Source organism: Psittacula echo (assembly GCF_963264785.1).
Source record: "Psittacula echo genome assembly, chromosome: 2".
Lineage (NCBI taxonomy): Eukaryota > Metazoa > Chordata > Aves > Psittaciformes > Psittacidae > Psittacula > Psittacula echo.
Window position 1 is genome coordinate 133,731,037 of NC_137737.1, and position 15,325 is coordinate 133,746,361.

General features: G+C 35.0%; 1 protein-coding gene across 1 annotated transcript in view; it reads right to left on the reverse strand.

The window, feature by feature from the left end:
* Positions 1–1,276: 1,276 nt before the first annotated feature.
* MMP16 (matrix metallopeptidase 16) overlaps positions 1,277–15,325 on the reverse strand; it is a gene marked incomplete at both ends in the record, with an annotated part of 189,149 nt that continues 175,100 nt past the window's right edge. The window contains 3 exons of the mRNA XM_080612015.1: positions 1,277–1,611; positions 6,186–6,301; positions 8,655–8,805. Of these exons, the coding sequence (XP_080468141.1) occupies positions 1,277–1,611; positions 6,186–6,301; positions 8,655–8,805 (602 nt within the window). The remainder of the gene's footprint in view (positions 1,612–6,185; positions 6,302–8,654; positions 8,806–15,325) is intronic.

Here is a 15,325-nt window from a genome sequence, read left to right on the forward strand (position 1 = left end):
GAGAAATTCAAGATGCTTAAGAGGTGAAGTTATAAAACTGTTGCCAGTTCAGAAAAATTCTTGGTAAGTGGTAGAAGTTATTAAAATAGGCTTGGTTCCTTTAACCAGAAAGTAGCTGGTAAATATATTCTGTTTTCTGTTTATGTTACAAATGCTTTTCTACCAATAATGCAAATAATTAAAAACACTCACTTGCACTCACAGGAAATCTGTTTTGAAAAACTGATTTTCTTTAAAAAACTGTATCACCCAAACACAATCCTATAATTTAATGATAACCAAGATTAACATCCACCAGACTCTGAAAAAGGATGCAATAGTTCTCAAAGGGTTACACCACCAATGTAATACCAGCGTAAAGTTTCTCGATAGCATGACTGTTGCTTTAGTTCATTGAAATCCACTTCAGAGACACACTGCTTTTTACCATGCTTTGGAATGAGTGCTCCTGACAGACCTATGAAAGGCCTGGGGCTTTGTAAAACTGGCTTGGTACAGCTTGGGAAAGATTATGCAGGAAAACCAACCAAAATCAAACAAACCAATAAAAAGGTTCTGCTTGAATATAGTGATGAATATACATGAGTTTAAAACATGGAGGACGTAGCCCAGAGCAGCTGTATAAAACACAAAATGAATGTATTATTAAGGCTGTTACTATATTGCAGATATTTTGGCCCCTTGTTTGTTGGAAAATGGCTGTCCAAACAGTCTGAAGTCCTGCGTGTCATCCGAGTCTCCCACTTGACAACAAAAACTGGAAGTAGGAGTATAGGACTTTATCCGTAGCAGACAGAAAGCAATCCTCTTTGGAGACAAAGCTGTTTTGGGTCTTCTCACTTTCCTGAAAGTTCCATTGTGAGTTGCTGTGTTTTTCTAAAAAAATTCACTTTCAGCAAAAAATTTTTCAAAGGGTAACAGGCCTTAAGGGACAAATGTAGAAACACTGGAGATTTTTTTGTTGTGTTTTTCCTCTTCATTAGTTAATCCTCATAGTTTATAGGGCATTGAGTGTGCAGAGGAAAGGCCTAGATTGAATGACAAAGAAAGACAAAGGACTGAAGAAACAGCAGATACTGTGTATCATGGAAGCTTCCCAGCTGAGCAAATCACCACTCATGTGCAGGACAGGCAACCCCCTGGGTTTTAAAGATCAGCTTTGTTTCAGACTGACAGATGCCCGCTCCTAGCTAGGAAACTGCATAACAGCTCTTGTGTTGAATCTCAAGTTACCACAAACTCCTGGGAGGGAAAGAAAAAAAACCAAAACCCTACATCACACCCACTCTTGCATAGAGCGTTTGCAGTACAGTATGTGGCGGGGTGTTCCTTTCCTTTTGAACTGGAACACAGTGTAAACTAAGACAAGGAGGCACAAGGCCAGGATGCAGGGAATGACGATGGCTATGGCTTTCACAGTGCTGGCTGTGTTGTCCAGTTTGATGACAATGTCAACGTCATCTTTAGGGCTGTGTCGGTCTTTATCTCTATCTGCTGGTCCATCACAACCCATAAAATCCTTGAGGATGGATCTGGGATAGCCAGGTTCCACCCTGAGCATCTGGTTATTGAATTTCCAGTACTCTTTTCCTTTGTAGAAATATGTGAAGCCTGAGGAAGAAAATTGAAATTATTCATGGTCATATTGGATCATATCACATCATCAACACACTATGACTGAAACTACTGGTATCATTTTTTTTTTTGTAATTAAAAAATTAAAACTAGACTTCAGTTATAGGTCTTTCAAATTTTTACAGATTTTGTTTCTTACTGTTTCTAGAGAATCTAACATTGGGGTGGTTTTTGTTTTGTTTGTTTTGTTTTGTTTTTAATAAACTGGGATTTCATTTTCTTACATTACTACAGAAAAATAAAGGAATTCCACAGAATATGATCTTTGACAGACGAGGGTCCACATGGTTTCTTCAGCTGCTGAAAACCCAACCAATCCTCAGGGCCAGGACTTTAAAACATCACAACCTCTTCAAGATGGGAAATCTACTGAAACAAATTGCAATGCTATGCTAGCCAGAGATGAGAACTGACCTTCTTTATAGTCACATAGCCAGCTCCTGTACTTCAGAAGAAGGAAACTGGATGAAATACCAGCTTTGCCAAGAGCAAACAGGTGTAATAAGATTTAAGGTTTCTGCAAAGTGCTTGTATTTGATTATTAATTCACAATTCAGTTTTATTACTAAACATGCCTAAATGGAGAAAATCCCCTTGCCACTTTGCCAAAAATCTGCATTACTTTATTATCCCAGCTGAAAAATAGCAAGAAAAAAACCATGAGGATGGGTGAACTTCCTACTGCTTATGAACTGAATGCAAACAGTTGGACTTCTGCTTAACTTCACTTTATAGACCTCAGTGTATTTCTTGCAGTATTAGAGTCAACTAAGAACACCAAGAAGGATTGGGCACTATTTGTTGTATTAACAATGCTTCCTGAAAACATCAGTGACTGGCTATCTGGAGATAATATTAGTAATCACATATTCAAACAGCAGTTAGTTTCTTTCAATTCTACAAAAAACCTACTTGATAGCATCTTTTGCAGCTCAAACTGTAAGAGCATCCTCATAATCTACTGTGATTTTTCAGAATACTTAGAATTTTAGAACATTATTCTGCATTTCCTATTTATGTCATTTTAATGGCCTTCCTAGCCACTGAAAAGGTAGTATTATCCTTTTCTTAATCCTTAGTGTTAGTTTATCTATAGAAAGGTACAATACTGATTATAAAGAAAAAAGAAAAGAGTAACACAGCTATATCAAAACAGTAGTTAGGAGGCTTGTTCACAAAATGGCTTCTATTCTGATTGGAACAAAACTAAAAAGAGGACTATAATTCTTTACTATGATGTAGCCTTAAAATGTCAGCATATATCAAGTTTCTCAAAGCAATCTGTATTTTAAATGGAAAATACTCTAAACTGAAGAATTTCAGCATTCTGAACCACAGCTTATGCTATCCTTGCATTTCATATACCAATGTGTATGTAAAAAAGCACTGTACATACTGGACCTGGATAAATATTTCAAGTGTAGAAATCTGATATATTATCAATATTTTAATACATATAGAATAAATACAGATATGCCATCTCTAAATCTATATTCTTATAAATATACAGAATACATACAAGTATACATCAAATGTACGTATAAGTCAGAATACTGACATTAGTTAGTATTGTTATTATACTGAAAGATCCAATTAAAATTGTTAAAATCAAAGCAGCAAAGGAATTGACAGCCTCTATAGAACCAATAAAAATTCTTCAGTCAGAGCATATTTTTCACTGGAAAACTCTGAAGGTAGTTTAAACTTTCCTGTTTCAAACTACCTTCTACTTAGAAAGTTCTGCTTTGCTGAGGCAGGAACCAGGATAACAGTCAGTAACATTCAGAAGGATGGAAATCACCAGCAGAGAAGGGTAGTTTTAAGAGACTGAGCAGTTTTACCACTTCTCAGAACAAGTGATGTCACACAACTGTTGAAAGTGTTTTCATCTGCTTGACTTGTTGAGCTTGCTTTGTGAGCTGCTCCTTAAAATTTTCAAGGTGGTAGAACTTGACAGTGGTGAGCACAATACCTGACCCAAACAGCATGAAAGGACTTAGTGGTCACTAATGTGCCAAATAGGAACTCAGACTAGGAGTGATAGTAAGCACAAGGCAAAAAAAGCCCAGTGGACTACTAGACTGCATTTTCTCTTCCCTCTAAAAATTGCCTCACTATTCACTTTAGTAGCATTTCTAGTTGAGAGATAAGATTTTCTATGCTGCTCTCAAGGCAGAAAGAAAGCTTTCTTCAATCTGGAGAATTTTGTGTGATCTCAGATTCTATGGAGCAACAAAAAGGAAATTTCTTCTTCACCTCTTCACCTTGGAGTTTCTACGACAGCATTAGTATCCAAATCACAGTATGGGAAGTATCAAGGATAGTTTCAAAGATGTTACCTGAGCCTAACCAAGCTTCTAGGACACCGAGTCAGTATGCTGACTTGAGTAGGAAATTGTTTTTATTTTCTTTCTTTTCCAAGCCTTTTACTGCAAGATTATCTGAAATTTTTGTGAACAGTGAAGAAAACCCCTTTATGATCAGATTTATTGCAGGTGCTCATTTGCATGGTTTACACAATAGAAAGAGAAGGAAAAGAAGAAAGTATTCTTTAAAATTAAATGGATTAACTGGAAGACATGCTTTCAGGTGTTCCTTTACAAAGATATAGTACTAAAACTTATCAACTCTACTTCTGCCCAAAGAGAAGAAAACAGTTTTGGAAAGGAAAACAGTTTTGGGAAAAATGTAATCAACTTCTTTCCAACTAAGCAGTGGTAATTCTTATTTTCATCTGCTATTGTTTTTTTCTGTCCTCATACAAACAACAGTGGAGTTGTGAACTGTTTCTTAACATTTCTATTTTCTTGATTTCAGGGAAATTTTCTTAGTGGTCTCCTTGGGAACTTTATGGTGTCATTTTCAATCCCTCTTTCTGCCCTTGGGCCTTTTTAAGCTTTCTGAGAAGCCCAAGAATGACCTCTTTCCCTTTCTCTTCCCCTCCTCTGCTATCTCATGACATGTTTTACCATGCTCCTCATTCAAAGAGTCAGACAGACTATCAAAACAACCGGGGTAAAAAGGAGAAGCGGCTTTGCTTTAGTCAAGAGTCTTTCCTGACTTAGCAATGAGTGTTCTGCCGCTGCAGTGTTTTCAGAAACACTGGTCTGAGTGTTACAGTAAGATAATTTTAATTTGCAATGAGAGACATGTGTACCTGAGCTCAGCACAGAAAACTTATTATGGGGAATGCAGTCAAGGTAAGAAATACATACATATGTATATATATGTATGCTAAATTTCTTTGAAAATATACTTGAAAATAATAAAGGGAAGAAAGCGGAGGTTGTATCCATTACGTTTATCTGTGCATACATAATGTTTGTGTCCGTTTTCACATACATCTGTGTTTACAAACAGTTAGCTATTGAGCGCGATGTGTGCAGAGTATCATCTTGACTGACCTACTTTCCAGTTAAAACAAATAAATACAACACAAAAAAATCCAGTCTATCCAAAAGGCCAGAATCTAGACAGAGTTTCTGCTTCTGGATAGAACAGAGACAAAGCAAGGAAGGAATAAAACATATTTCTGAAAAAAAAAAAACAAAACAAAACCAAACCAAACCAAACCAAACCAAACCAAAACACAAAACCCAAAACCCAATCCAAACCTAAACCCCCCAAAAACCCCTCAAACATTTCAATGGTAAATTACTTAATCAAGTTATAGATTGAAATATGAGAATTAAATGATTTATACAAGGAAAGATTTTTTTATCTGCTTATTAAAAGGAAATTAAAATAATATGACAATATATCTGTGTGCTGTCTGTGAGGCAAATGGAACCTACTAATAAATAAATCAATCACATATGCCATACAACAATTCTCCAACAATAAGTGATGACAAATGCATGTTTTTATTCCTGTCAAAGGGATTTAAACTCTGAGCAACTTAGCACTGTGTTGGCAGCCTTCCAGCAGCCCCTGAGAAGCACTGAATTCTTGTAAGATGGAGATCTGGGCTGCCCTCATTCATTTGGAGGTGAAGCCAGATGAGATTTTAGTTTCCTGTGATGACGCACCTTGATACAGGTAATAACATTTCAGACTAACATCTCTGCAGTCTGCATTTCTGCATCACGGGCTTATGACATCTTTTATTTACATAGATTCCTAGGGATATTTCTGCTTAGATAAAGATTTTGCTTCCCTTTTCCAGTTCAGAATAAAAATAACACCGTCTAAGCTGTTTAAACAGCCAATACCTTGACAATTCAAACAGGAATATACTGTGTTTAGGAAGCTTGCTTTAAGAGGTACTTTTTAAGAGGTACCGCAGAGAACAAAAATAATTAAGTGAATTAAGACACAAGAAAAAGTAAATTGAGGTTTATGATATTAAATTTGAAAGATTTTTCTCTGTTGTGCTAAAAAGTACATGCAAACAGCCATTTCCACAATAGCAAGTTCCACAGCAGGAAATATTCTGATCATAAATCAAGAATTCCTTCATTACTTAACCTGAATACTCAATCACCACTCTACTACTCTATCTCACATAAAAGGTGTTAGTAAATTATTAGAACAGGAATGTGTTTGCATACCATTTTCTTTGTGGACAAAGGCTCCCTGAGGAGATTCTGGGATACCTTTCCATATTGTGATTGGTTTGGGATAACCAGGGTCCATGGATCTCATTTCTTCACTGTACCTCCAGTATCTGAAATGTTTTATAAAGGAAAAGAAGAAATCATTTATAAGAGAGCAGCTGAGTAACTACATATTTCTGCCTTCTAACGTTGCTACATTCTTTAGCCACAAATGGGAATTCTTGATTTCTTTTCTTTGAACATACTACCAGACTACAAAGAAATCTATTTGCTGACTGGAAAACTGTTTCATGTAAGCAGAAAGAAGATAAAAGATATATGCACTTTGACAACTAAATCAGTATGCATCTCTTATAATTACAGCAATTCTGATGCCTCGGACTTCTACATGGTGACAGAGATGCAACATATGCAAAAAATATATTCATGTTTTAGATAATATTTTAATTATGAAAATGACAGTAGATTAAGATTAAAATACTCCCAGCAATCCTAATTTAACTCCTTATATGTATGCATTACAGTAGCTTCTCATTTCATTATCATTAAATAGATACAAAATTCAACCTGCTTTTGTGCCTTTTTGTCAGCTAGGCCTTTTCCAATTTAAAAAGCTTCAGAATGCAGCCTGAACATGTAAGAAGTATTTACTATTATCTAATACTTACAGTTACTGTTGATTATTTCTTGCTGGTTCTAAGAATTAGCATACTGTGTCTCTAGTACCTCTGTGTATTCTGATACAATATTTGGGTGGGTCATTTGGGTGTTTTGATTGGCTCCACTAATTTAGAGCATGGTTTCCTGGAAGAATTTTTTTTTTTTTTTCCCCCAAATCAGTCTTATTCATGTAAAAATTACATTAAAAGTAGCCACTTGACATTTCAGGACATCAAAAGCCTGAAGAAGTATCACTTTCCTTCATAATCTAGTCACTGCAAAAAACTTGACCCTTTTTCTTTTCATTTGACTTCAACTTTTAGAAGTCCTTGTTATGATTGTTCCTGACATATTAAAGAATCCGTAAGTGGATGACATTTTGTCCTTGCAAAGGTACTTAAGATACTCTAATCAATTCACATATTAATCTTTTTAAAAATCAAAATGATCTAAACTCCTCTGAATTCTCCCTGTGGGGCAGTCCTTTGGCTTAAAACTTTCAATCAAATTAAAAGGTGAAGATTTCAAGTGGCCTAAGAGTTGGCAAGTTACATTAAAATAATTTGTAGTTATTTTTTCTTTCTCATGCATAAATTATTTTTATAGACTGATTCCTTAATCTAGTCACATATGCACCAGTAACCAGCCAATGACGCTCTTTATTTTGAAATGTAACATCTTTCTTTTTCAGACTCAACTATTGGAAGGAAATTATTTCGGTGGCTTTCTTTTTCACTGTGGAAACTGATTGCTTGAAATGATACTTAGTTTTCAACAGCACAAAAATTTTACTTGGTTATGTGCTTTCCTGTTGAAAAAAATAGGGTTTTTTTGAAAAAAGCTTTAATGTTAAAATTGCGTATGGCAACTTGTAGTGCAATATTACAGTATTGCTAATAAATTATCAGCTGCAATGTTCTAAACATATTCTACGATGTACATTAATTTCTTAAGAGATCCATGAATACTATTAGTGTCCCAGAATCCTAAGCACCAAACAGTTACAAAAGCAGTCATTATATTTTTATTAATACTCATACAGACATTACAATTATTAATAAAGAATAATTTGAGGACTCAGAATTTGCAGTGATACATCAAGCAACATATTAACATCCTGAAAACCCATAAAATCCATCATTCAGATAACTTATTTTTATAGACAGGGAAATGAAGACACAGAGATATTAAGTGACCAGTACAAGTCTTTTTCAGGATTCAAAAGTAACTCAGGTTTTACAATTTTTTCCTGTTCTTTATTAATCATAAAAATAAGTGTCCCTTCAGCAGGGAACTGTAAGATTTACTTAAAAATAATTCCAAAGGAACTGCTCAAATTGCTCTTTTGTTTCCTGGCTTAGCTGTCATTTCCCTTTCTTATCCTATTTTTAAATAGTAGCAGAGAAGTAATTTTCACTGACCTTAAAAAGCTTTGCGTCATGCCTTGCCTGTTTACGTGACAGGGTTTAGAAACATGTGTAAAAAGGAGCAGGTAAGAGTCTGCGTAACTACATTACTTTGGATACTTAAGTTTATATTTGTGACAACTGTGACTCACTGATGACCTATTAAAAAAAAAAATTCCACTGGACATACATATACTCATATACTTACAGAATCAACTAGGTTGGAAAAGACCTTTAAAATCATGAAGTCCAACCATTACCCCAGGACTGCCAAGACCACCACTAAGGCATATCACTGACAGCCTCCTCTATGTGGTTTTTGAACAATTCAGTATATTCACAAAAATATGATTTAGGTTATAAGAAATGTGCTTCCTTGCATAATTCCTATACCAACCTATCTCCTTTGAAGAAGTAGGTTTTCCCAACATCTTCCCACCAAATTGCTGAATCAATGCCATGGGAAGGTATTCCGCTTCCAAGAGTTATCAAATCATGAGGATAACCTGGCTGGAGAGTAGTGTCCTTGAAAACCCAGAACTTGTTACCTGTACAAAAGCATATATACACATACATATATGTGTGTTAGTCTTCAGTACTATCAATATTAATATTAATGCATCCTGAAGAAATAAGAAAGACTCCCAAAGGGCTACAGTGGTTCTGCCAAACACAAATGAAAAATCTTCTATCACTGTAGATAATGCAAAATTAAATATGCCTTACAGATACCTTGCATTTATAAAGCACCTTCAGTTCAATAAGCCCACAGAGTATTTTGATATCAACTATATAGGTTCAAACCCAGAATGAAAATGAAATCATCTCAAGAGGCTCTGTGGCTGGTAATGTAATACATTTGCAGCAATAATACACAACAATTTTACATTTTATTAGGAAAGAAGAGTGAATGTTAAGACAAAATGAGGTAAGAAAGCATAGAAATAAATAAAAAATAGAAAATCTTAGCCTCACAGAGACCATATACTTTTGTTACTTTGTACTCTCCTATTCCTCAAGAAATTAATTACTCATGAAGGATGTACAGATTATTTAGATTATTTCTGAAATGACCATAGAATTTAAAATATTTTTAATCATATTCTCTTTACTGTGGCCTAAAGACAAAACTGCAGTTCTGAAATCCCACAGCTGAAAACCTTGTGTTTCTGAAATTAATGGGGGTTGCCTTTAGTACCAGTGGCAGTAAGATTTAACCTTTGGTTGTGGGTGACGAATCATTCAAAACTACCCACTTGACTTTTACATGCTGATAATACAAGGCAAATGCATAACTCTTAGCACAAACACAAACCTCATGTTACCTAAACTGTCTTAAATCAAAATAATAGCCTAGTGCCTCCTGGATACTGCCAATGCTCAGCGGTTGAAACCCTACTTTGCATTTACTAATTAAATATATTCTCTATATACGGGTATACATGTCTACAGAAGCAGCAATTGCACCGGTGTTTGGTAGTATTCCCCCACCTCCTATCCCTGTTTTTGGAGAGGATGCTTCCTGTGCTCTCTCTTGTAATTGGATAGCTTACCTCACCAGCCCACAACTCCAGTTTCCCAGCTTCGATCTGCTCTAGTTTCCTAGCTAGGCTCTTCTTTTTGACTGAATACTTCTGTGATTATCTCCCCTCATCTCATATTAAGCCTTTAGTCTAACACTTTCCCCAATAATTGTGCCTCCTTTCCTATTCTTGCAACTATCTTCTTTTTACATTTCTTGCTTTCTTCTAATTCTTCTTCAAAATACACTTCTCACCCGTGTCTTTTCAGTAGAGACTGTGCTTTCAAACACAGACAGCTTTGGCTGCAAAAACAGAATAAAGATCCTCATATGCCCCCTAGAAATAGGGAAAAGGGAGCATAATTTGCATTTTAGTACTTATCTGAAGAGGCTTTGAGGCCTGTCTTCCCTTTGTACTATGTCATCTAGGCCACAGGGACACTCTCTAAGCTAGACTATAGGCTCCACTGTGTAGGAACTGTGTGGGTTTTTTTCTTTTCAAAGCACTACCTTCACCTGTGTTTCAAAAAAACATTGCTATTTTTAGTAATAATAACACTGAAGGAGAAGATATTCTGACATCATATACATATTCTGAGTTACATCACAGAAAGGTCTAGAGAAGATCCATGAACATATATATTGTCCTACCGGATACTTCACTTTGGTCAATCTATTGTTATTTATAATGATATTTAAAATATTAGGGGAGAAATCCGAAAATATATTTTTCCCAAACATATATGCAAAGATATCCTAAGAGAGAAAATCATAGCTGTTCGTATTAGCCATTGCACTTACCTGTAAGATGAGGCAGGCTGCTACAAAGACTTATGATGTTAAGACATTGTGCTGTATATTTTCTAAGGTAATGTAATATTACCCCAAAGATCGAGGATCAGGTGTATGCCACTCACCAAGACAGAAAAATCTAGAGAGCTGTTCTGCAGTCATTTTTATATTTTAACTATCCCTCAGCGGTATTAAATGTTTGTTTAAAGGGAGGGGTTTTATAAGCTCTCTCTTTATGCTGTAGTGATTTAAAGCATGTTTACATATTATGACAGTTTTAATTAGGAGAGGAGATATAGTTTCAGTCCCTCCCATGCTAGGTTTCCAGAGTGAACATTTTATCAGCTTCTATACAGCTGCTTGTCACCACTTTCAAGCACAAACACTACAGTTTGCTCAACAGATCCATCTTTCCCTCCCTGCAAGTTGAAGGAAGAAAGGATTCAGAGCCATTTGAAGTAGTGAATATAAAAGAGACACAGAGAATAATGAAAAATGGTCATGGATAGCTGAGGCTTGTGCTGTCTGAGGATTAAGGTTGTGCTAACGTGACATTTACTTTTATTGAGATTCCTTACAAAATTCACTTATAGGGTTTGATTACGACAGGGGTGAGCATCTTCAGTCATTCACTGTCCTGCCTTCCATGTGGTTTATCCTTCTGCCAATTCACATGACCGGACACAGAAGGCTTCAGATGGCAATGGCAGTTTCAAATGCAATGATAAGAGAAATCATGCGTTTTGGAGCTTACCAGTTGGTAGTTATGGTGTGAACAACAGATGGTATCCAGTGAATGATACTGAGCCAGCTCATTTCTGTTTCAAAGATCATTCAAAATCACAGCTGTTGCACAGCATTGGGAGACATATGCTGTGATGTATGTAATGCTATTACTTTCCTCTGGACTTCACAAGGAATAAAAGTAACAGCAATTGTTAAGAACATTATCAGCTACAACATTAACAAGATCAGGTCATACCAAAATAAACAAGTGTTGAGCACATACCACTATAAGTGACAGCAGCACTGAACCACATATTTGTTGCATATTCAAATATACTGAAGTAGAAGGAAAGTGAAGCTGTGGGAACACATTACATAAAAAACTAAATTCTTCACATAATTTCTTACTAAAAAGCAAATTCTTTCTGGTTAAATAGTGAAAAGGTAAATTTAACTTTTTTATAGAGACAGTAGGGCATTGAAAGCTCTAACATATGTGGGAAAGACTTCTATTGATTTGCTTTGGAAGAAATGTTTAGTCTGCTACAGCTCCGCTGACTGTTAATGGGAAGGACTGTATATAGGAAATACAAATGTTTTATATAGCTGACAATTATTTTTTCAGGGTTTTTTGTTTATTTGTTTCAGAGGGTTTTAGGTGGTTTGTTGTTGGTTTTGTTGTTTGATTTTATTGAGTTTTTTCCTGTTTAGTTTCTCTCCCTCTGCTGGAGGAAAGTGGATGGCTGTTGATCAGAGGATTTCCAAAAAAGACAGAAAAAACTAGAAGCTTTCAAATTCACAACCAAATGTTAGGAAGAGTTAAAGCTGAAATTTAATGCAAATGATACTTTACTGTGATGAGAATAAGCTCCTTTTATTTCAAATTATATTTATGTCTTAAAATGCATTAAAAAATGAATTCTTAAGTCAGTACCCATTCACTTAGCTCATATTCCACTTCCACTAGTAAATATTCAATACACTTCATTAATCGTGTTTATAATGAAATAAAAAATATATGACAAAACTAGAATAATTATAGTTTGATCCTTTTTATAGATAACTGATGCCTTTTCAGAGTCCTAACCCATGCGCTTGGCAGAAATCACCACTGTATTTATTTCATAATGTTGTTCTTTAAAGTCTAGTTGATGGGTTGTTACTCTCACAAAGAATAAAGCACCACATGTTTCATGAAGTCTGGCCAACCTTCAGAATGTTTCATCTCTCTCTGCTTTTATTCCCTAATGTAAGACCTAATATAATAACAAGCAGAATGGTAAGGTCACAAGCTGGGAATGAAGCAAGTGATAAAAAAGTCAAAACGTCTTACTTTTTGAAATCATGCTTTGTTAAATACCATCACTGTAGGGAAACAACTGAGAAGGATGAACTGTGATTGCAGTTTATTTGCAGTTTCTCAACATCTATCTTTGACATTTGAAAAAAATTACTGGAAATAAAGACTATGAGTATTGCTGTGCTTTACTTAAAATACTGAATATTTAACTCCAGATGTTCTTCAGACTATTTAACTACCTACTGACTACTGCAAACAATTATGCAGACCTTAGATGATAGTTCTTCATTCGTACAGTCAGACTACTGAACAGTTGTGCTCCTGGGTTGTCAGCAACTAAGTTTTTTTTCATCTTACACACAATTATTATATGTGTGTAGTGCAAGACCTATGTGGGATTTAGCATATAATCACTATAAGTTTAACCGTGATAAGACAAATTCGCTAAACTTTTAGGAATTATATTCAGGTGAAACTGGTGAAAATTTTAATATCTAATTCTGATTATTTTTTTTTTTCTCCAGTCACCTTTGCTCTTAATTTTAGTCTTTCAAGCCAGGATCAAGTGTCTTCATACTAGTATCACCAAATTACTATCCATGCTTCCTTTTTTCTCATTCTCTATTTATTTTCCACATTAAGCTTCTGTCATTTCTCTGCTCCATGATCTGACAGCAGTATAGTAAATTTACTTTTAAACCGAAACTGTCAACAGTTGTGTAAGTGCAGTTGAAAGTTATGATGGTGGCACTGCTAGTATGAGTTTTACAGCAGCTTTTCTATTGCTGCTTTTGGTTTGCTATAACATTCAACAGTGCAGATGGCTTGACAATTTCATTTTTAGCACCATATAAATTCCCACAAACAGAATAAATTTTATTATTCACATTTTCTCATTGAAAAAAAGAAGTATTATTCTGGTGCCATCTTATTATCATTCAGCATGGACACCAGCAATGAATAATAACAAGAATGTAAACATCTGGTTTTTTTATAACCAGCCATCCACCAGATTGTTATGTATTTTACAAGCATTATGAGGCACGAGGAAGGCCAAGTACTTTAAGCCACCAGAAATGAGCAAATTTCACTCTGCACTACAAGCTCGCTGATGAATTTTTACAATTGTTCACCCTTCTGTAAATAAATACTAATATTTTTTTAAAAAGTTAAAATGGTAAAACAAACAAAAAAATAAACCAACGAAATTTTAAAAGCAAAGAAGACACTTCATCCAATACTCTTGAAATTAATTCAGTTTGACTTTCTACAGACATCTAATACTTTATGCATGATCTCACTGGTTTCTTAAGTATTCTTAGTTGAATAACGTCAAATAGTTATACTGATAGATTTTATTACCTCAAGTTAAAAATAATTCCATTTCTCATAGCAGAAACATTAGATATAAAGATTTCAAAGTTAACTAACTAAATGTACTATCCAGAGCTGCCATCTTGTATCATTTGTATATGGTTCATATTTTACAATATAGCTTCTATGAAAAAAAAGTTAAAAGTATTTTTATACATTTATCAACCTCTATTTATACTACTATAAAGACGTCTACTAATATCGTGAATCCAATTGTATACATACAGGGAGAAAAAAATCTAATGCTGATAAAAACCCAGTATCTAACTAAGATCTAAACCTGTTTTATAATTTAAATTAATTGTTTCAAATTTGATGTTTGCCATCCTGAAGACAAGGATTAAACAAATCAAATAGAGCATAGATCATTGAAAATAAATGATATTTGTGGATTTCTAAAGAGATAAACGGAATGTTTTAATCCAGGATTGTTCACAAGATCTACCTTGAGTGCATCTTAAAAATGTCACCTACCTAACAGAATTCTGTTTATCCTAAACTTACAACAGTGTAGGCATGTAAACAGAAACAAGGTGGCAACTACTTAGTAGCAACTGCAGATGAGTAGACTGGCTTACTCCTTTCTTCACCTTCCTCAGAGAATAGAATCACTGCTCCTCAAGTTAGTCATAGGAGGCCGTTTCACACTAGCAAAAAAGCTTCCAAAGTGAGTGAAAGAGGGCAATGGAGACAGAAGGAGTGCCCGGAACCTTGAGCACCTGCAGAAGAAGTAGTGCTTTTCTGAAGGGAGGATATCTGCACGATGACCTGTTTCTCCAGCATACACCGAAGATTCAAGACGCTATACTTTTCAGGACATTGGATGTTAGTGATAATTTAAGAAGAAGTTTTGGAAACTTTACTTAAAAATCCTCAAATAAATGCTGTCTTCACCCAAATACTGACCAGTCTTAAAATGAAGTGATGTAGAAAATGTTCTTTGAGAGGAATGCATAGTGACATTATTCTAGCCCAAGCTCTGTGATGGCACTCACTCCATCTTTTCTATTTTTCCTCTGAATAGTGGATGCAAATGAACTCATCTGTATGCTAGACTTCAGATTTTAATCTCCTCCTAGAACTTACTTGGCTTGACCAGCTTTAGATTGGTAAAGCACGTTACCTGGATAACATAATTTACTTGCTCATCATCTTAGCAATAATCAACTTGTGTATTTTTGGTATTTTGTATTTTAGTACCTTTAGGAGGAAGACTTATACTCTTTTTCCAGAAAGACATTTTGTGAGGGAATAGAAGAAACAAGACAGTGATTGTTACCTACAATATATTGATACATACTTCTGCAATCATGTTCCACAAGGCAGCTGAGATCCTTGGTTAACATGAATTTTC